General features: G+C 40.8%; 1 protein-coding gene across 2 annotated transcripts in view; it reads left to right on the plus strand.

Moving 5' to 3' along the window:
- LOC104924713 (mannosyl-oligosaccharide 1,2-alpha-mannosidase IA) overlaps nt 1–21912 on the plus strand; it is a 187542-nt gene that overhangs the window by 92024 nt on the left and 73606 nt on the right. For both annotated transcript variants that reach the window (XM_027287354.1, XM_027287355.1), the window contains exon 3: nt 14943–15058. In XM_027287354.1, coding sequence (XP_027143155.1) covers nt 14943–15058 — 116 coding nt within the window. The remainder of the gene's footprint in view (nt 1–14942; nt 15059–21912) is intronic.

Raw genomic sequence — 21912 nt, forward strand, 5'->3', positions numbered from 1 at the left:
AAAGACCTCTATCTACACATTGAAGGATGTTTTTCTAATTTTCTTTCTGCCTCTATTACAGGATTATATAATCTTTCTTTTTTTCATTTTGTTCCATCCCCCTTTGCTCTGTCCTCATTTTTCCTTTTCCGTTCCTCTCATCCCAAGAGGTGCAATTAAAGAGCATAAGGTCATCGGTTTTTGACCAGATCGTTTTTTTCTTGGAATGCAAAATGAGCTGCTTCTAGCAACACAGGCTAAACCTGTCACCATGGCATGCCTGGGGACCGTTTAAAACCAGTGGCGTTTATTAAAATATCCCAAGGGCTCTTCAGATGATGTAATGTGCTGCCAGATGCTCTTACATGATGGAGACCAGTGGAAGAAGGAGATGGTTTAAAAACTTTATTTAGCTTGGATCGATGGTCCAAACGATGAAGCCTTGTTGATTTATTATTTAGTCATCTTTGACTGAAGGTGTAATAAATGTTTTACAGAGCAATTGGGGGTTCTTTCAGATCCTTGAGGCCCCTTAGAGCGGTGAAGGATTTTCACCAGTTTCCACCGTCATACATCATTATTATTATTATAATCTTGGACAGCAAACAAAGCAGTGACAGAGCTCCTGAAGATTTCTGCTGAGACGGCATGTTTGTAAAGACAGGCCTGCTTAGAAGGGACTAAGACATGAATAAATGAGACCTTTATTGCCCCCAAGGGGAATTTGCTTTGCACAGAAGATTATAGAAGAATATCAGCAGAACGGCAACAACTATACAATATGACATAAAACACAAGTATTATTTTGGGAACTCTATGTAAAGGACATCGAGGCCAAATTCAAGACGGTACCAAATTCAGACCACGTGATCAGAGCTTATTAAACAGCTGAATGTTGCGAGGAACAAAAGATGTCCTCAGACAAAGAGGACTCAGGAGTTTATTTCAAGCCCAATTAAGACCACAACTCATCATCATTACTGTGATTGGATGTAGAACATCCTGCTACAATTGCAACTTCTCAAAACCTGTTCACACGCATACAGTTCAATATACTCTGAGTGAAGTTTCCTTAAGAGGCATGTATACAATCACACATGCATATTGTTCTTAGGACTGAGCGACCTCTTGAACTCCTCTTTTCATTTGCAAACTACTTTTTTTTTGTCTTATTAAAAGCATTCAACTCCTTTTGTGTTACTACAGAACCATTTTTATTAAACGCACTGAACTGGCAACCACTTCCACTAACAATTACCTGCTCTCCTCTCTGCCCACATATTAGGCAGAGCAGACAGGGCTTTTTTTTTTTGCCTCCTTCGCAATTACCTCCCAATGGGCCGTGTGCTTGGTCTTGAAGGGGAGGGCACTGTGAAGGTTAGAGGGAACACAGGAGGGAGTGGCAACCTCCTTTGTCATTAGGGTTAAACGAAGGGCTACACAAACGGTGTCTATCACCACCTGTCACATTACAGTCACATGCAGAGTGAACGGTTGTCACCAGCCACCTACTTTCCATTTCTGCCCCATCCATTTCTGCATCCCATGGGCTCCATCATGGTGCAGGAGAAATCATCTGTCTCCATAGCAACCAGCGCCAGGTGACAAATCAGGATCTAGTCCCTCCCTCCTCTGGAGAGCACATCCCAACCCTCCATTCAATATCGCCTATTTACTCTGGAGCCAATAAGGCCTCGAACTGAAAACTGCTGTCTGGGCACGTTGCATATCATCGTAATTGTCAGACCTATATCATTTTTATCATCATGCTGATGTGTGTGTGTGGTGTGGAGATGTGAGAATGTGGAGCTTGACTGATACTGGGTTTTTTAAATAGATATAAATATCATAACTTAAGAATAAATCTAAAAATAAAAATATCGCGATTAAAAAAAAAAAATACAAACTTCCAGATGTTATAAAACCATCAAATATTTATTGCTGCAGTTTACTACTGTGTAATTCTTCCAACATCCGCACCTATAATAATGTATCTGTATCTGATCAGCTCATAATATTGATCATCAGTCATTTTGGTGCATCTCAGACCTCATAAATTTCTCCTCACTTACTGTGTGAGGATATGGAAGCTATAATTATGCTGCAAACATTACGCATAGTTTTCAATTATTCAGGAGGATGAAATTGTATTTGGGAATATTTGCGGAAAACTGCTTCTAAGCTTCAGCCCTCTGGGTGGGGGTGGCATCAATTGACTGCGTTGCTATGAGACATGCTGTCAGCTTCTGTGATCTCCTACTGACTGGAAAACTTCTTAATGTGTAGACGAAAATTGATGCTGATGACATTTCAGAGGACTGGTCGCACTTTTTCTTTCTTAACCTCACTAACATTGGCGCCGATTGCCACTGTATGCTCCTCTTTGTTCATGTTAATTATACACATGCTGAGTCACTGGTGGCACACTTTGTGTCGTGTTAGTGTTCTGCATTACAGAAAGGAGGGGGAGCTGTCTTTCTTTCATAAATCCAGTTGTGCTGATGGCAGTTAAGCATATCTTCAGAACCAAAGACGATTAGGGGGTGAAGCGATTAACCAATTTCACTATTATTCTTTGTCACGGTTTTGTAGCTATAAAAGCTCAGCTGCACCGTGGAAAAGAAGCATTGCAGCATTTATAAATTTAACGTTAATTTAAAGGAGAACTTGCTCCCTCTTCTTCTCTTCTCTTGAGTTTGTACGCCAAGACATAAAAGTGCAGCTGGAAATCATCATCGTCCACTTTTGCTTCTATTAAAGTTGAGTTAAGTTCTCTCAATGAAATCCGTAAAACTAAGAGACCAGAAGAAGGAGGTGGAATATTCCATCCCAACCCTGGGTGCATGCTAGAGCATTTAAGCTGCAGGCAGATGAGGAACTTGACAGCGAGCCTCTGATAATGCACTCCGGGGGCGAACCTGCTGTCAGAGCAGGTTTCGTCCTGCTGCATGTAATGATGGTCCTGGCTGCACAACTCTGCATCTGCTGGCAGTGAAGCAGTGACAACTGTCTGGAGATCACAGAACACCCAAACTGGGCTCAGTGCTTAACTCACACCAAGAGATAGCAGACAGAGCTACTGACAGGGTTATAAAAGCATGGTTGTGTTGAGATCATGAGGGGGGGTTTCATAAGGATGAATTTCTACTGCAGAATGCAAAGCCAGGCGAAATAAGAGGCTCAGTGAAAGACCCAGTTTAGATAACAAGTTAAGGATGCAGAGTGCATGACCTCGGCCAATTCACATTTCATTCATGTTTCACTGTGGGGCTTTTTCTTGCTGATTCTTATGTATTGGAGGTATTGACATGTTTTGCTTCTTCATCCTCTCGATCCAAACGATCATGAGCTGGTGAAGAAAGCCATTTCACAGCACAACACAGGATAGGACAGGAACCTCAGAGGTGAAGCCGTCTTTTCGTTATCAACAGCAAATTTCTGCTCAGATTAGAACAAGTTTCCCCCAGTGGGCATGAGCGCATCATGAAGCCTCTGCACTGGGATTACAGCCAAGATGATGAAGAAAAAAAAACAGTTGCAAAATGTACAAAGATTATAAGGGATTGTACTCCGTTCTACTGTAACGATTCAATCACCGGCTGATGGATACAGGGGTGAGGGTCATATTTGCTGTGTGCGAACAAACCCCCAAACTGTGCCTCTTGGTGCTTGGTAGCGTTTATATAATCTGTGATCAGTTTGTCGTGACGTACTGCCGGGAATCACTCTGATGATGACGTCTTCAGTGACCTGTGACATGCCGTTTGCTGTGTACTAATCAGTGTTTGGCAGTTTTAATCACGAGCGTTCCCTGCCAAGCTCTTAAGCTCATGGCAGTATAAGGGAGCAGATTTTTGCTTCATTCACTTATTTTTTTTTTTGTTGAGGCTATTAATATACAGCACTTTTTTTTTTAGCTTTGCCTCATTGCAGTCTCAAGTCTCTTGAGCTTGAATATTTCACTACTTGGCAAACTGCAGCTGAAGAGTCTCACAATAACTCCTCCTCTACAGTAAGCGCTAAGACATCAAGCCATCTTTTCATCCATCATCTTTAAAACTGTCCAGCATGACTCATCAGACTTCCAAGTCTTCTCAACGACAGTCCCCAGTTTAAATTCCCCTCAGACCCCTGTCTGCCAGCTGTAAGGGAACATTTAGTTTTTGCCTCACGCTCATTTATCATTTACCAGCAGCTCCTCTGATATTGCCTTTTGTGTTCCGTGAAAACAGACAGTTGTGTTTACATTTCAGTATGTCTGTCTGTTTCTGCAGAACTTGAGTTGCTCTTGTCCTCGCTCCTTCCCACACTGGCAAGAAATCTTTTTCTTCCTGCGGTGAGCATTGTACCTTGAAGCGTTAGAGCTGGCTCTGAGAGTAGTGCAGGTTGACTCCTGCAACCTGTAGTGTCTCACAAGGTCATGCACATATGCACACAAGACTTTCACCCTCCCCCCTTTTCTCTGCATCACCCTGCACCCTGTGTTTGCAGAAAGTGCTCCTCTCCTGTCCCATTGCTATGTAGAAAATCGCTGCAAGGTGGGAGCTCAGGTTCTCTGTGCTGACTCTCGATTCAGAGTAAAGGAGGAAAGTGGCGGCAGAATGAAAAAGTTAAACCCGCATGAAATGAATTCCTTCTTTCGGTGTATCCTGCCACAAGGGTTAGAAGAACTTTCACACTGAGCTCGACGGCTGGGGCCACACTTCAGAGCCGGTGAGAGGGCTCTAAGTGGTGCTCGCAGCCTCTGGCATTCAGAAAACAGAAGAGGGTGACACTGGAATAAACAGGAGGAACTGGTGAAGCAGTGAAATTGATATTGGGTAATGTGGAGACTCACATTCCTCTAGGAAACATTGTTAGAAAGTTTGCATTCCCGCTGTAATTGAGTGTGAAATTGCAGGTGAGCAAGCAGCAGTACCTTTTGAATGTAGAGACAAGTGGTCTCTTAATGGGCTTTCTACAGATTGATTAGAAAAGTGGAGTAGTTCATGTATGAATTAAAATCTTCTTTTATTTTTTTAAATAATCCAGCAGTTTCATTTAAGCAGGAAGGCCAGAAGCTACAATTATTTCTTTACTGCCTGTATCAATTGGATACTGTCCTCCAGTCCAGTTATTAAGACATGAACTAGATGTAACACATACAAATCAACATAAATTGTACACACACACACATACGCACAGATTGGTAGCTTGCAGGGCTGCACAAATGATGCGAGGCGGCTGCTCTTTTTTAGATGGCCGGTTTAATTTCTCAGGCTGACGGCTGCTCTTTGTCAACAGGTTATTACGCCGCTCTCAAAATCGGTTGTGGCAGCACTTTTTTTTTTTCTGCGCCCAACTAGTGAGCTAGAAAGCTCGATTCAGATGAGATAAAGTCTGTCGGACAAGACGAGACGCCAACTGCCTCATTTTATCTCTGGAAGAAATCACAGATTAATCTTGCCAAGTGGATTTCTATCAAGGTTACACCTGAAACCTCTGACTAAAAAATGAATAATGAATGCATTCTTTACCCGGCTGATCCGTGCTGCAAAAGAGAGCTTTTATTAATTCGAGACTTTATTTTTGTTTTGGATCTAAGCTGAATTGACCTTACGATGGACTGAAATGAGGTAGCGCTGTGGCTGAGTGTCTTTATCAATTGCCTAATCAGAGCCTCTAGCTTTAGCTGTCATCTCCAATCATGGTTTTATGGGTTGACAGAGCCCTTCTCCTACTGTGCTTGCGTGTCTGTTGATCAATGCAAGAGAAGCATTTGGGAGAGGGAGGAGGCGAGGGGTTCGATAACACTGACACTGTGCGCGGTGTGTAATCTCATCTGAGAGGCTGTCATATCAGACAGGGCTGCTGCACTGACACGCTACGCTCTCCCAGAGTGGCAAATTAGATTGCTGCAATTAGATTGACGTGTGTACCGCTGTAAGTCTGGAGCCTCTCTAATCATGTCCGGACAGTGTGTATTTTGTGTTTGTTTGATTAGATTAATGTGTATAAAAGTGTGTTGATTGGCTCTTTAGTCTCTGACACTTTGATAGTTTATTGACAACCCTTGAAAAGCCAATCATCTCACAATTAAACCTATTTACATACTGTAAAATTAGTATTTAATGTTTCTGGTGGCCCATTTAAACTTCTTTTAAAGGTCCAGGGTTAGGGTTAGTCAATCATAAGTATGTTTTCATTGGTGTATAATCACCTGAACATAAGAATAATTGTGTTTTTTAGAATGAGCTTTTATAAATACAGAGAGAGCACATCCCCCGTGTTGAACCGCCATCTTTCTATAGTAGCCCAGAACCGACAAACCAAACACTTTGACCTTTTGTTTTGCGCCCGAGCTACGCGCTTGGAAGGAAAACACTATTCAATTAGTTGCAATCTGGAACCTCACCGCTCGAAACAACTATATCCTACTCACTGGACCTTTAAACTCCACAACTGTAACCGGACTTGACAACTTGACAGTCCAAATCACAACGCCACAGTGGCAGTTACTGTTGCCTCAATTTCAGCGGTTTTACATTGACTTTTAACAGGGAAAGAAAGATTGCTGAGCCAACATTGGTAACATAAAAATGAACACCAAGCCACCAACTGAGTGTGGAGCGCTTTGCAAATCGAGTTTTCATAGAAAAATGGAGGCTTGCCTGATAGAGTAGAGGAAGAAAGAAACTAACTGCATCACAGTAAATTACAGTACCTCAGAAGTCAATGAGAGATTGATGCCGTCTCTCTCTGACAAGTATTCATCAGCTGCCAGGCAAAGAGACTAAACGCGGATATACTCTAAAATAAAGGATTCCTGCTGTCCATAGCTGAAGCTCTCTGGCCCAGCCGCCTCCTCCTCCGCAGGCCTCATAATGGAGCAAATTTATTTTGACTCTGGCTCTAATGTGCCTTGATCTATCAATTCCTCGTCGTCATCCTGGTCCCGTCCTCTGTGGAAGGCACAAAGCACCATTAGATGCAAGACTTTTTTTTTTTTTTTTGCTGGGCAGTTTGACGTGTGATTACCATAATGGTGAAAATGACGAGACATAGGGGGATAGAGGTTCTGTGGGGTGTGATGGGAGTGTGCAATCAGGACTGGGTTGCCTCTAATTTTGTCGATGTGGTCCTTTTTACTCGGGGAGTGGAGAGTGTAGCAGTGGGATTTATATGCACAGTACTGGTAGCCATGGCAGCAAGGCAGTCATACAGATGTATCCACAGAACAGTCCACTTAATTTCTCGGACACACAGTGCTGACTCTATGGACAAAATGTTCTTTTTCAAATGGAAGTCGGCACTAAAATAGCTAGTATGCAATGCAAGTATGTTTTAATTATACTTTTTATCATATCACATGATGGCAAGCTCCTGAATAGACCCTGTAGGGAAATTATTGACAGCTAGAAAGGGTATTGATTACAGTTCTTCAATTCAATGTTGAAGTCTGAGGGCTACGAATAACTGTAATTCTGTATCAGCATTCTAGTTCTGAGTAATTTAATGTCTTGGAACTTTCCGTTTTACATATTCATACAATTCGTCACTGCCACAACTAAATACAGCGCGGGTTTTCAGCAGGTTACAAGTCAATGATTCAGCAGCTTGTATTTGGTATGTTTCTTGGCTCTTCGCTGAGACATGAGCTGTTTTCTGTGCTGTCCCTTCTTCATCTTCCACTGCTCTCCTCTGGACAGGGGTGCTTCATCAATGTCTCACACACACAACACAGCTTTGCATATTCCTTGAAGATGGGCTAGCTTTCCTCAGCCTTATGATTTAAACAATGCCTCTCAGTGAGCAGACCTCGCCAAACAACTCTGTCTCGGTAGCTGTCAGCTGTTATTCCAGGCTGTCTTTTAGATGTCCAACTCTTACTTTGCAATATTACTTGAGACTAGATCTTTTCAAAGGTCGATTGTCCCGTGTAAAGAGAACAAACTGCGTTGTCTTGAGTTGAAGCGAGGATTCAGTTGAACACGTTTAATGTATGTATGCATTCTTGCTCTGAGAAGTAACACTCTTTTCACTGATAATCAGTGGGATTAGTTTCCTCCACTCACATCTGGTGGCAAGAGTGCAATAGGATCCTGAAGTAAGTAATCCTATATTTACAGCTGTGGAAGATGTTGCTCCCTTCGATAGTGGCACTGTCACTTTCTGCTGGCTTGTATTTGCACTGCTGCCCAAACTGTTTGGACACTGCAGTCAGAAATACTTTGGGGTTTGTTGGGATGCCTACGAACACAAGCAGCTGAAAATGCATATAGACCAATCCAGGGTGATGCAGAAGTAAACAAACCGGCCATTATTTTGGTGGAATGTCACTTGTAAATGTAAAGTATGGGAAAGGTTTTACTTTTTTAACTTTTTAACTGCTTCTTTTTAAATAAAACTTTTCATTGTCTAAAATGTAACTTTTCAACCAAATTTAGACTCATTTTAATAGATGGCCTGATGTCTTTTCACTTTGATACTGTTAGCAGCTCTGCCAACAATAAACTTCAACTTTGGAAAAATCCAAAAACAAAATTGTTTGCACTCGTTGCCATGTCGATAACGAACAACGAAACACCTGCCAATGGTGTGCCGTAAATCTTTTGCTTAAATTGAAGTTCTGCTTTTACAATTTCACATGTTTCATTTTTATTAAGTGATGCTGTTCAGTTTTTATTTTCATTGTTTACACTGAAAGAAATTATGGATTGTTGAAGTTTTTTTGTGAGCTGCAGTTTACTGTGGAGGTCAGACAAAATAACTCGGAACAATAACTTCCACATTTACCCGAGCTACCTTCAGATGGGCTGATTTTCCAACAAGACCTCCAAGTTAAACAACAAAATATGTTTCTAACTTCCCTCCAGACACATAGGAGCATTTTCTGTTCTGACAAATCACTACAGAAGAAATGTTCTTCCTTTGTTTTAAGGCTGTGGATAAGGTTGTATCAGGGTCAAAGCACAAATGTGGCCTAGTTAGATTTAGGGAAAGATCGTGCTTTGGGTTAAAAATGATTACCTCCTTAAGGTTAGGGGGGCGTCATGGTTACATGGTTGATTGACATTAGAGATCGACTGTGGTCGTGGTTACAAAAACTGAATTTATAAATCATCAGCATCAGTTGATCCTCAGCGCCTCACATATTGATATTTTTTTGATTTATCTGACATCTGCTCCTCAAGGAGACTGAAGCACCGAGGTCTGCTCACATAAGTCAATCTTGATTGATCGACGTGACATTTCTCAGTATTAGTTTCTCATGTTCTGCTCACATTCTTCTTAATCTCACTCCCCTATAAACTCACTTTCTTCCACCCCCCACCTTTGCTCAGTCGGCTCACTCCATCAAAAGTCCGCTCACCTACGGAGTCACCTCCTTAGTGCACTTTATCTGCGGCGTTAGCCGTGTGCCTGGAATAACAACCAGCTGGATATCTGTAACATCACACAGACACACTAACCCTGCCTCTCTGGTGCCAGGTAGCATTAGCGCTAACAAGATGCTCATTGCCCTGGCGACTGATAATTGGATACTGGCAACCACTGGCAACGGGGCGATGTAATTAATGTGAATCCAGCATCTACATCAATTAAAATCACTTTGATGACGTTAACAGGGTGACTTATTGACCACATCTTTAATATTTCACTCCTTCCTTCAGCTGTTTGTGAGAAATGCATCGCTCTGATTTACCTCATGGATGTATTAAAACACTCCATCTCTTGGATCTAATTATTTTTATCTGGTTAAGTATATTGCGCTTTTAATGTAGTTACTCAATGGAATTTACAATGAACATCAGATGGCATTTCAGGAACATCCGCATATATTTTGCATACAATATGCTGGTTAAATTAAATCAGAGCAGAAACATTGCCTCTGATCTACCCCCGAGGGATTAAATGAAGGAGTGGTTTATCCTGAGATATATAAAAAGGGAGTAAGAGAGAGCGTGGCCAGTAACATCACAACACAAACGGGCTGCAGTGAACGATTGATCATGTGGGCTCTAGCCGTCTAATGTAACCCCCCTGACCGACACTGACTGCCCTGTGACAGCCATGATGAATGAACATCCACCGGCCAATGTCTCTCTAATGGCTTTCCTTGTACTCTGCGTGGCTACACACACACATCACTCATACTTGTGCACGCTTCTCACTTGAGCGGGTTTACACTTAATTTGTACTTTCTAATATTGATGCTCAAAGGAAAAGTGCATGTTAATGTGTCCATGCATGTTCCTAGCAGCAAGAAGGTAATTAAATTAAATGGATGTGACAAGGCCGTATTTGTTATGACCTAACAAGGGTTAGTTTAAATCTGTTCTGTTGTTTCTGCCTTTAAATATAAAACATTCAACCTGGTTAGTTAATCTAAAGAAATCTTCTCAACAACAATTATTATTGTAATTATTTGTGATATGAAGATTTACTGCTTTGTGTGTTTTATATCTGTCTTGTATAAACATGTAAACTGATCTGTGGACTGTTCTGACTCAGTGAAATCTTGTAATGTTAATACCTTGATTTCTGGGCACTTATATTTTTGTGCCATTTCAAACAAAACAATTCATTAATCAGGAAAAATGACTCAATAATCACACAAATCATGAGTCACATCCCTAATTTAGTCACATATTTAGTGTGTTTTGTGTTGCAGAGACCACAGAGTAAGTCCTCATGTTCTCTGTTTTGTACCACAAACTATTGTCACTGGCATTTCTCTATTAACCTGTGGCAAATCTTTGCTGTTGGGCTACTACTGACCCCCATCCACTACCCGTAATGTGTAGCCTCTGTTGCCAAGTTCCCATTCAGCAAATACAGCTTTATTAGGAAAATGCATCATGTGCACACAATAACTCCAACTAAAATGATAAAGCTCTTAACTAGATTTATACAGAGTGTCTCTCTACAAGACATGATCTTAAAGTTAGCTAAGTACATAATCAAATTACCAAAACAAACTGACACGCAGTGAACTCTGGGTCCCTCGGGGTCCGTGGCCCCCCTGCACATGTTACCCGCCTTTCACAGTTGGTAATCCAACCTTGTTCTGTGGATTATTTGTCATTATTTATGGCTTCTTGCTCCCTGTAGAGTATTTGAGGCTGATACTTTTATTTCCCGTATCCTTCGTAGGTAGCTTTGGTAAGCTCTGAGCCGTGTTTATCAAATCCAAGACTGTAGTCGTGCAGTAGTCTAAATCTTGCAATAAATTGTGGGTCCTCTCATGGCTTAAGTCACCATCTGATGCATCTTCAGTCTGTAAATAAACATTGTGTGGGCTGTCTGTTTATTTTTGAGCTTTACTAGGCATTAAATATTGTGCTAAATGCATTATGGAGCTCATTAGTATGCATGAGAATGCAAACTGATAAGGAGACCCTAAAGCATGTCAGTGTGCGCATGTGTATGAGTACCTATTGCCCCGGTCTTCAGAGGATCCCTCAGGGCTGCTTCTATTTGTAGCAAAGGGCTACATAAATAAAACGGGTCTTATAAGCATGGAAGGCGAAGGAGCACACCATGATGGATTGATCTGCTCTGTCAATCCTCAGAGTCAATCAATCATCTTAGCTTTGGTGCTGTTTTCAATAGGAATTTTCCACACTCAGCTGCTTTGCCTGCAGCCACAGAGAGCTACCCCTGGGGTTGGATAAGCAGAGTGCATTACATATCTGACTACACTCCTTCTCTCAGTTGTCACCGTCACTATTTGTCATCGAATAGAGATAAGGCTGCTCTGTTAGCAAACTCTCCTTTCTCACAATAATAGAGTTAAAGTTGGAGTTATAAATGTGCTGGATTTCCTCCTTCTGTAACCTTAGCACAAGCAGGAAGTCCTTCTGATATGGTACACCAATATACATCTGGGTGGCCTTCTGGAGTTGTGCAGATTACATGTGTCTTGCTTCAGGCTAGCAGTGCCCTCTCACTGACAATATGAGGTTAACTGCCAGCAGGCAAACCATGCTTTCAAAGGGTGGGAAAGTGTGGTAGATCTTAACTGAGAAGCTATGAAAAAAAAAGCCTGTAGCATGGCAACTTTGTCAGGCCTGCAAGCATGCTGTGAAGTTCTGTAACAAAATGTGAAGAAGCTAATGAGAAGAAGAGTTTCTAGTACTGTAATACAGCTTTATGACTGATTTACAAGGCTTGTAAAGCTTCAAACGACGCTTCAGTGGGTTCCTATACTATTAATAGTACTGGATTTACAGCCAAAAGGACATGGCACCCATCAGTCAGTCAAGCCAAGTCATTGATCCCTATTCCACTCGGCCTTTGGCATCCTGGCTGAACTCGTCAGCTAATCCATAAAGCTATGGAGCTGAGGTGAAAGGTCAGTGGTAGTAAGGGTTTTGTGCCCTCGTGGTAATAGTGTAATGGCACCTACGAGTACTATACAGTATAGTACCACTCTATACAAGCCAGGTCCTGGTTTGTATAGAGTGGATACCAGATCCAGAGCAAGGGCATAAAAAGGGGAGCTGTTAATGGAAACTGACTTGAAGTAACCCATCGAAAGTAAAAGAGTTAATTGAATAAAAGTGCAAAAAATACTCAGTAACAGTTCATTATCTTCGGTTTATTGGTTGGATAGCATGAAAACAGCAGCAATATACAAGTTATATCAAATTATCTGCCAATATAAGCAAAGACTGAATATTTGGTTCATTATTGAAGGGTTTCATTTAGCAGAAACTTTTTTTGTTTTTGTTTTTTTCCAGCTCAGTAAAAGTAAGAATTTTCTTGTTTGTATGTTTCATACTGTTTTGTATTGAACCTTGTTCCTTGGGCTGAACTTGAGTTTGTTATTTCTCACTATTTCTTGACATTTTATAGCCTGAACAACAAACTGCTTCAACTAAAAATGTAAGTAGCAGCTCTACGTATTTTCTGCAACAGCAATAATAATAATAATTAAAAAAGCAAGCTTCCGAAGATGTGGCAAGAGAGAGTCGTGTTTTGTCGCCCAAAGACATAGTTACCCATTCGCATATTTGGTGAGTTTTAGCAAAAGAAAAACTCCTGATAAAAGTGGAGGACTTTGATGTGCCAGGTTGCTGTGCGGTTGCATCAGATCAATCCAGACTGGATCTACTGTAAGCTGGCTTACTCTCAGGGATGAACATAAAGATTTTTCATCACTTTTTATATTTAACCAAGTCAGTTTTCATGCTGTTGCATTTGTGAGCCCCCGAGCACTTTGATTCATTTAGTCACAGTTTCTTGTTATTAAACTTCCAAACCACAATTTGCCCTTTAACTCCTTTACAGTAATTCATTAAGGATAATGTTTACTTTTCCTTTGTGCCAGGCTGTCTCTGTGAGGTTCAGCCGCATTTGCATAATATTTGGTCGTATGAGAATGAAAGTGGGTCGTGCAATTTCTCATAAGGGTACCAGGATGGAATAAACACCCCTCAGCATTTCTCATTTAGTTTGTGAAAAGAAATGAATAGCTTCAAATGAGATTCATAATAACAGACACTCGTACAAACACAGTAACCGCACACACACACACACACACACAGATTTTACACTCTTGAGTTTGCAAAGGAAACACACTCGACTGAGTGTAATCCAGGAGCAGCTGCTAAACGTGTGCTATACTCAAATGTATCGGTTGTTTTCTCCCCCTCTGGTGGTTGATTCCTAAATGACTTGACTTTTATCTTACAGTGCAAGCGACTGATGCTTTGTAGCCGATGCTTTTTTAATCTCACAGAGGAGATACCGCTTTTTATCTGGACCACACAAAGCTGTTCTTTAGTATTATCATTCAGCATCACTGCAGCAATTACAGAAGCTCAGCATGTGAGGGACTTTAATGTTTCACTTTTGTATCACAGATACTGTCAAGTTACTGCTGTTAATCATTAAAGGTTTGGAGTTAAATATGAAAACTAATCTGTGTTCGAAGAATTTAAAAGTCCTCATTAAAATTCAATTTAATATATTTGACACAAATCTACCAACAAAACACCATCTGGGTGGGTGCTGTCACTACCTCAGGGATTAGTGATTGAAATAGCTGTAACGCACAAACACATTAAAACACAACATGCTATCAGCGCTTATTTGGTTTGCAACTTTCACACGAGAGCTTAAAGTCAGTTAAGACCGAGCAGACACTCGTCATACATGTAGCGTGAGAAAAGTGTCGTGATCGACGCTGCTGGAAATAGTCGGCGGTAACACGATGACTTTCATTGATTCCTTGTCAATCATTAGTCGCCTGCTGCAGTTTGACAGGTGATCGAAACCGCTTCTTCTAAAAGGTTTAAGTTTTCCCCTTGCTCACCTAACACTTTATTTCAGCCTCTACCATTTATAGTAGCAGTATCTGATATTAGTATCTTATAAACACTCTTATGGGTGGTTTATAACATGCTGTAAAATAAGCAGAAATAAGGAAATTTTCAGTCTTGAAATGAATCTGTGAACTGTTAATGTGTTCGTCACATGTGGGGGAAAAACAAACGTGTCAATGGATACACCTGATAAATTCACATCACGTACACGAGAACATCAATATTTTATATGATATATGAGCATACAGTTCACGTTTCACACAGGCACATGTGATTTCTGGACGTCACATGTAAAACCATGAATTTAACCTCTTTATATCACAGTGTAACCGAGCTATAATCATATGTAATATTACGCACAGTAATGATCATTATGTTCATTAACAAATCCTGTACGTGTTGACAGCTACATTATTATATAATTATGATTTCATCAGGTGTGAAATGTGTGTTCACAGGTAATATTAAATGTGAAACTGATGTTCTCGCTTACGTGAAGAAATTCATTATTGTCTTTGCTTACAGTTATATTATGATTAGAGTGTGTTATGAGCCATCTGTTAGGTGTTGTGAATGCTCAACATGGGGCTTTAAAATAAAATGTTGGTGGTGTTTGAACAAGCTCTAACTTCGCTTTTCTGCATTTTGCAGGCGGCCTGAGAGGAGCCTCCATCATCGACTCACTGGACACGCTATATATTATGGGACTGATGGACGAATATAATGATGCCAAGGAGTGGGTGCAGACCAGCTTGGACCTCAACTCGGTATGAAGCTCATACTTTATTCTTTTTTTTATCGTTTCCTTTTTATGCTGGAACAACTTTAAACTCTCAGTTCAACGCATTGGCCAACCCGCCACATTAACATAATGAAGTTTTCAGCGGTGTCCCTGCGTGCTGGATCGATTTTAAGCAGCGCTATTGAGCTTTCACAGCAACATTGTGTCCACCGAGTTTGACAGTTTTCCAAAGTGCGGGACATTTCAGCAGGAATCAAAAGCTTCCTGTGTGGGAAGTGGTTATGCCGTGTTACCGGCTGATGGGATTCACTGCCTCTCTGAAGGGTCTCTGTGAGGCAGAAAATGTGATAAATGAAAGAAAGGGACGAAGAAGGAGAAGGGGTCCAAGGGATGTTTCTATAAGGAGGAGGAGAGGCGAGGGGGAAAAAAAAAAGAGGCCACGGGCCTTTTCATTGAGTGTGTCTGTAAGGACGCCATGGGGAACAAGCGAGGGCTGCCAGTTCTAATATGCTGGAAGTCGTTTTTTTCGGGGGGCTTTGTGAAGTGTGGGCGCAGTAAGTTCTGTAAGCGAAAGAGGTCATTTCTGGGTCACCTCACATTTTTTTTCCTCCACCACCACCACCACAAAATGTGGCTTACGTAATGTAGTGTAATTACACAAAGCTTACAAACACGACTCAGTCATTATGACTGTCAGCGTCGTACTGCAGACACAAGCCAATAATTACTCCAATTCACTGCCTGTTATGACAGGGTGTCAACTTTTACAAAAAAGACTTGTTTGCTGACAAAATTTGCCTCAATTAACACTTAAAAAAAACATTTGCTTATTTCTGCCAAGGAAACAAACTGTCTGTTTAACATGTGTGGCATAGTGCACGTGATGTATTATACCTTTGAACAGCACACTGCCAAGCAGTTGTGCACATATTTATTCCACTGGGGAGCAGCCCCAGTTTATTATCAGGGCTAAAACACACTAACAGTGTGTTTATGATGTGCTTTTATCTGCCGGAGCCCGGCAGCATCTTGATCACTGCCAGTTCTGAGGCCATAGAGAACCCTCGGTGAGCGTTAATTTCACCCACACATCAAAGGAAACGTTTTCAGCTTCTGTGTGCCACAAACATGCGTACACACACTCCCACGGATGCATATGCATTGTGAAAGGCAAACATGGAGAGACACATGCATACGCACGCATACCCACAGCTTTTCTGTTTTTCCCTGCGGCCGGTCTGTTCCGGCGGATGCAGTTGAATGTATATATATACCTTTTGAGAGGAGCTGTGGCTGCACTCACAGCTTGTGCGGAAACGGGTTAGTAATAGCAGCTGCTGACAAATCAAGACGCGCTGTCACCAATCTTAAAGACAAGAAACACCGATTTACACTTTACGCTGCACTTTGTCAAGGGTGTGATCTGCCACGATCTGTCAGCCTCACTCCCTCATGCCTTCACCGGTGGTCTTTGGGATAACATCCACCAGACGGCTTCTCTATCTCCTCTGGGACAGATGGAGCTTTTTTAATTCTTCATATATTTTAGTTTTTTAAATATTTTACAGCCAAATCATCTATGCGTCCTTGCTTTCTGTATGTTGGACGCATCCTTTGGATGGTGACTAAGTCTGAGCGTCTGTCATCTCTTCCAGTAATTCAAGCGTACTTATGGAAGCACATTTCTAAATTTGATATGGCAAGGTTTTTTTTTTCTTTTTTTTGCCAGCACGGTAAATAGAAATCATGATTGATTTGCGTAAAATGAGGAGAGACAGAAGGAGATGTGAGGCTTGTTAACGCAGAAACACACCGACGCACACAAACGTGGTGTTTTAGGATATCAAATACTTGCAACACCTCAGAGACTCCGCCGTACACTCGACAAACATTTACGTGTCACAGGATATCATCATTTTGATACTGAAAGCACCTCGTGCGGTTTGTACATTACACGCCTGCCTCGTAAAAAAAAAATAACTCAACTATCTCAGCATTGAGATTGTCAGATGCATTTGGAGACGGTTCACCAAGCTTGCCAAGAGCCTCAGGAACATTTTTGATGTCCTAATTTCATCAAAACACCACTTAAAGGAATGCATGCAGTATAAGAGCAGCTGCTGAGAATGCAGCCCTAGTAATATTTATTATAATATTTGAACCCAAAATACAGCCATTTTTGCTAATGACAAAAGATACATTTTATATTATAATTGAGCGATTTAATATGTATAATGTGTACAGTGCGGTTTTGTAGAACTACTCTGCAAGCTAGACTTTCAATTAGTTGGAGATTAGTTAATACTTTTAAATTAAATTAATTGTATTCATATAATACAAGGAATCAATTTCTCCCTTTATAACCTTATTTTTATTCTGCATATTTTGGTTTATCATCATGAATATTCTCACCGCATACTGGATAAGATCAAAGTGCAAAAAGTTTGTTGTTTCTAAAAAAATTTGCAATTAATCAACTCGACTCAACTTACTTGGTGCACATGAGGAATACAAACAACAGCTAGTCAACCACAAACCTCAGTGGTGATTTTATTTTACATTCATCTTTAATTTCATGATTCCTGCTGTTGTACCCTTGAGTCATCTGTACTTCATGCAGTTTGCTTCAAAGAAACAGAGAGAGAGTTTATGAATAAGAAAAGTAAAAAGCTGGCCAAAGAAAGTCAGTTATTTTGTAATCTGTCGTGTTCGTGCAACAGCTCTTGGCAAAAGAAGTGTCTTGTTTTATACGTCTTTTGTATAGAGAGGCACAGGTAGCATAAGGGAAAATAAAGAGTGACAGACATATGCACACCTTGTTCTTAATTACATTACGGTGTCAGCAGATGCAGTCACTTTGCAAAGCAGCCTGTTAAATTCACCTGTTCAGACCTGTCTGTCATCGAAAACTCGAGCACAGAATGACAGCAGGTCTGTGACTTGTAAACAGTGGAACAAGAACAGCATTAGAGTCGTACAGATGTTCCAGTATTAGCAGCAGGTTTCAGTCTGTCTGCCGAGCGAGAAGCTGCTGGTTGTGATCAGTTTTTCACAGAATTTCTTCTCACAGCGGGAACAAAACACGAGTTCTGAATTCTTCACTTGTGTTTGGATTTCATACTAAGGGGCTTAGCGAAGGCAGACGCGGCAGACTTTAAAGCTCTGTGCCAAATAAACAAATTCCATTCCATGAAATGCATCTTGACCGTACAACTTTAAAACAAACAACAAGCTCCTGATGCAGAGCTGCTCAACGCACAGACTGGCCCATTCCGGCGACAGAGCCAATTATCAAGACAAAAGGAGCTCCAGCATGTTCCCGCCGATGCTAGCTTTTGCCATCTTTCCTCCAAGCTGCTGTTGCATAAAACTTGAATTAAGTAGCTGGCATTGTTTCAGCCAGTTAGCGTTATGGGGGTTCTCAAGCCGGACTGGGACTCTGCTAAAATGTCTCTCTGGTATTTCTTTCTAAGTCGCATAATGTGCTGTATATTCCTCATAATCATAAAGAACTTTTATTAACAGTCAGGTCAGTACTCTCTTCAGATCCTCTGTCCTCTGGCAGTTCATCAGACCTTTTCTTATTGGAAGAAGATTAAAGAAGAATGATTAATGAGGACTTCAACAATGGATTATATTCTTGTTCCTTCTTTTCTGCTCTCAAACCCAATTCCAAAAGAAGTCTGGATGCTTTTTAAAACGTAAATAAAACAGAATGCAGTGATTTGCAAATCCCCTTTGACCTATATTCAGCTGAATACAGTACAAAGACACGCTATTCAAAGATGAACTTTACTGTTTTTCTTTAATGTAAGCAGGTTAATAGGTGATCGTATCAAGACGGGTATGAAAGAGACACAGAACAACATTTCTCAATGTACAATAAAAATAAAAATAATCTCATTAACAGACTCAAGGGGCAAGGTCAAAAACCAACAATGAATGTTCACTTACACTTAATAAAAACTGTGAACGCAGTTTATCGCTATCTACAAATTAAGACTCTACCATGCAAAAAGAAAGCCAAATATCAACAGCAGCAGAAGCTCTGCTGACTTATCTGAACCTGAGCTCATCTGAGATGGACAGACTGACTGTGCAAAAGTGTCCTGAGGTCTGAAATGATTTTAAATTTTATGTTTTACACAGCGTCCAAACTTTATGGTGTGATAAAACCTTCCGTCCTTTAGAGCTTCAATCTACTTTCTTTTGTTCTCTTGTAGTTAAAATGCAAATGTATAAGTATCTCCTATCGTTGATGGTGGATTTTGTGAAGACTTTAATAGGTTAGAGGGTTATTTCCTACCTCTGTATCTGTTCTTCTCCTGTTATATTGCTTTTATTGGTCTTGAAGAGGGAACAAATGGGTTTAAAGTAATAATACAGTAGAAAACTTTCACTGAAGATGAACACGAAACTCACATTACCTGTGTTGTTAAAGGTCATCACCCTTTGAGATGACTCCCTGCGGGGGGAAAACCAGGAAATAACAAAACAGGGATACAAATATACACTGTCGACTCCTATTATAGGCTGCCGCTCTCAAACCTATGGTCATTCTCTCATAGACACAAGACCAAACTGTAATTTACTAGCTACCCTGACAGGCAGCCGTTCAGCTCGGCTCATTGGTTAATCACTGTTTAAGTGCGCAGACTGAAACATTTTGTTCTTGTAGAAGTCTGTTTTGTTGGAAACACTGAGCACAGATTGGCACCTGGGACTTGATTATGCCACTGAAGTAGTTTTAGTCAAATAATCCATTAGTCAGTCATCAGAAAATTAATTGGCAGCCATTTTAATGATTACTGAATTATCATCCTTTCAAGCAACGCCAAAAGTTCACTGAATGTCTTCTTCAACTAAATAATCTTTGGATTTCTGTTTTCTGTTGGAATAAAATAACTATTATGGGCTTTCTGTTATTATGATGGACATTTTTTGATACATTTTATAGACCAAACATTTAATTCTAGAATCTAATCGACACTGAATTTCAAATATTATGTGCACGTTTTTTTTTGTTTTTGAACTTAAGTTTTCCATCGGCGTCACACAGCAGAACTGAGAAGTGTTCACACATTCAAGCCTCTTCTTAATTGTTGTCTGTGAGCTTCTGGAAAGCCTGCTGTTTCTCATTATAAAAGATCCCAGCGTTGGAACAGTAATTAACCTTAATCTGCGTCTCAAACTATGCCGTGCTGCGTCTAAATGTGAGGGAACTGGGCCACGAAAGTCCTTGAAAAAGTCCTTGAATTTGATGTTTAAGGAGATCCGTCTATAATAATGACGCTGCCTTCATGGGTTTCGCGGATCTTGTTTTGCTGATGTTGCATAACCTTTTAAAGCGGCACTCTCACTGAATATATGAAAAAAAAATCTATAATTTAAGTTTAAAGTCTTTTCAACTCGATGGCACGTAGCGTATAGGCTACAGCACAGGTGCACCATGGGATTTAGAGGCTTTGTTCTTGCTACATAATCAGTAGACAAAATCCAGCCATGTGTCTTATTTATGTCTTAGTCTGACATGTGATATTACCCTCGAGGGACATTAACAGTATTGCAGGTTTACTTAAGCGTATCCTGCGCGTTAATGTGCAGAGCAATCTTGCACAGGAGCTGAAGTGTGCACATCTTTCTCAATGAAATCTAATTTATTTCACAATTGTTGCTGTTTATAGATGAAAGGGTCCCCCTGTGCATTTGTTGATGGCTCCCATGAAGCCTCTTCAGTGTAACTAGCAACATGCACTGGCAATAATATCAGATACACCACAGTGAAAATCTCCTGAGCCAAACCAGGACGTCAAAGTGACTGGATAATTAGCACAATCAGGCCTGTAATTCCACATCTCAGGTGAGACTTTAAGTGGCTGCGAAGTCTTGTGGGTGTCATTGAGAGAAACTGCAGAAAGGGAGCTGTGTTTTCCTTTTTGTCATGACACATGCTGCATTTTTCTACCCGGGAGCAATTTACAATTGCTGACATGTGGAAGCAAAGTGTCACTAAATGGTGAGACAGCAGAGTTGGTGTCGCTTCACATCAGGACATAATCTGACAGAAACCAGGATGAGATATTCAGGCACAAACTCCACTCTGGTCCAGACTCAACTATTTGATAGATTGCTCTGAAATTTCATGCGGACATTCATGATCCCCAGAGCATGTATCTGTATGATGGGTGTACATGGTCAGCAATCGGCATCATGTCAGCACTGTGTCATTGTGTTACCATGCAAACATTTAGCTCAACGCACCGCAGTGTTTGAGTACAGTTTCACAGAGCTGCTCGCAGCCCCATAGACTCTCAGTTTTGTTTGTTTTGAGTTATTATTTTATTTTATTTCACTCATTTGGTGCAGTGGCCACTTGCTGTCAGCTTGACAGTGCAGAAATGTGAAGAAAAACACAGTAGGGCCTGTTTTAGTAGCAGAATACTGTTGTATTTTCTTGAAACTGCGGGGGAAGTTGTACATTGTCAGAAGCACATATATCCCTGCAACATCCCAGAACAACCAGGAAAAAAAAAACAGAAACAATCCCTCAATCTCTGTGTACTTCTGTCTGCTTGAGACGTCTGCATACAGAACAAAATGTCTGCATTCGCTTGAGGTGTCCCTTTCATTACAGTCAAATCAACTTTGCAGGGAGATTGAAACTAGCTCATGTGTATTTATGTCTGTTATAATCCAGATGTAATTGACTTTTTGGTAGAACGAGTGCAGATATATTGCTTATTGTTATTGCCGTTCTCTTCAACCTCCTAAAGGATGCTCTGCCCCAGAGGCCAGGAAGAGTTCAGATAGAGACGCAAGATGACGACTTTCACAGAGGAGTGAAAGTTTGGGGGAGCGAGCAGACTTTGGGAGACGAAC

Source organism: Larimichthys crocea, chromosome XIII (assembly GCF_000972845.2).
Source record: "Larimichthys crocea isolate SSNF chromosome XIII, L_crocea_2.0, whole genome shotgun sequence".
Taxonomy (NCBI): Eukaryota; Metazoa; Chordata; class Actinopteri; family Sciaenidae; genus Larimichthys; species Larimichthys crocea.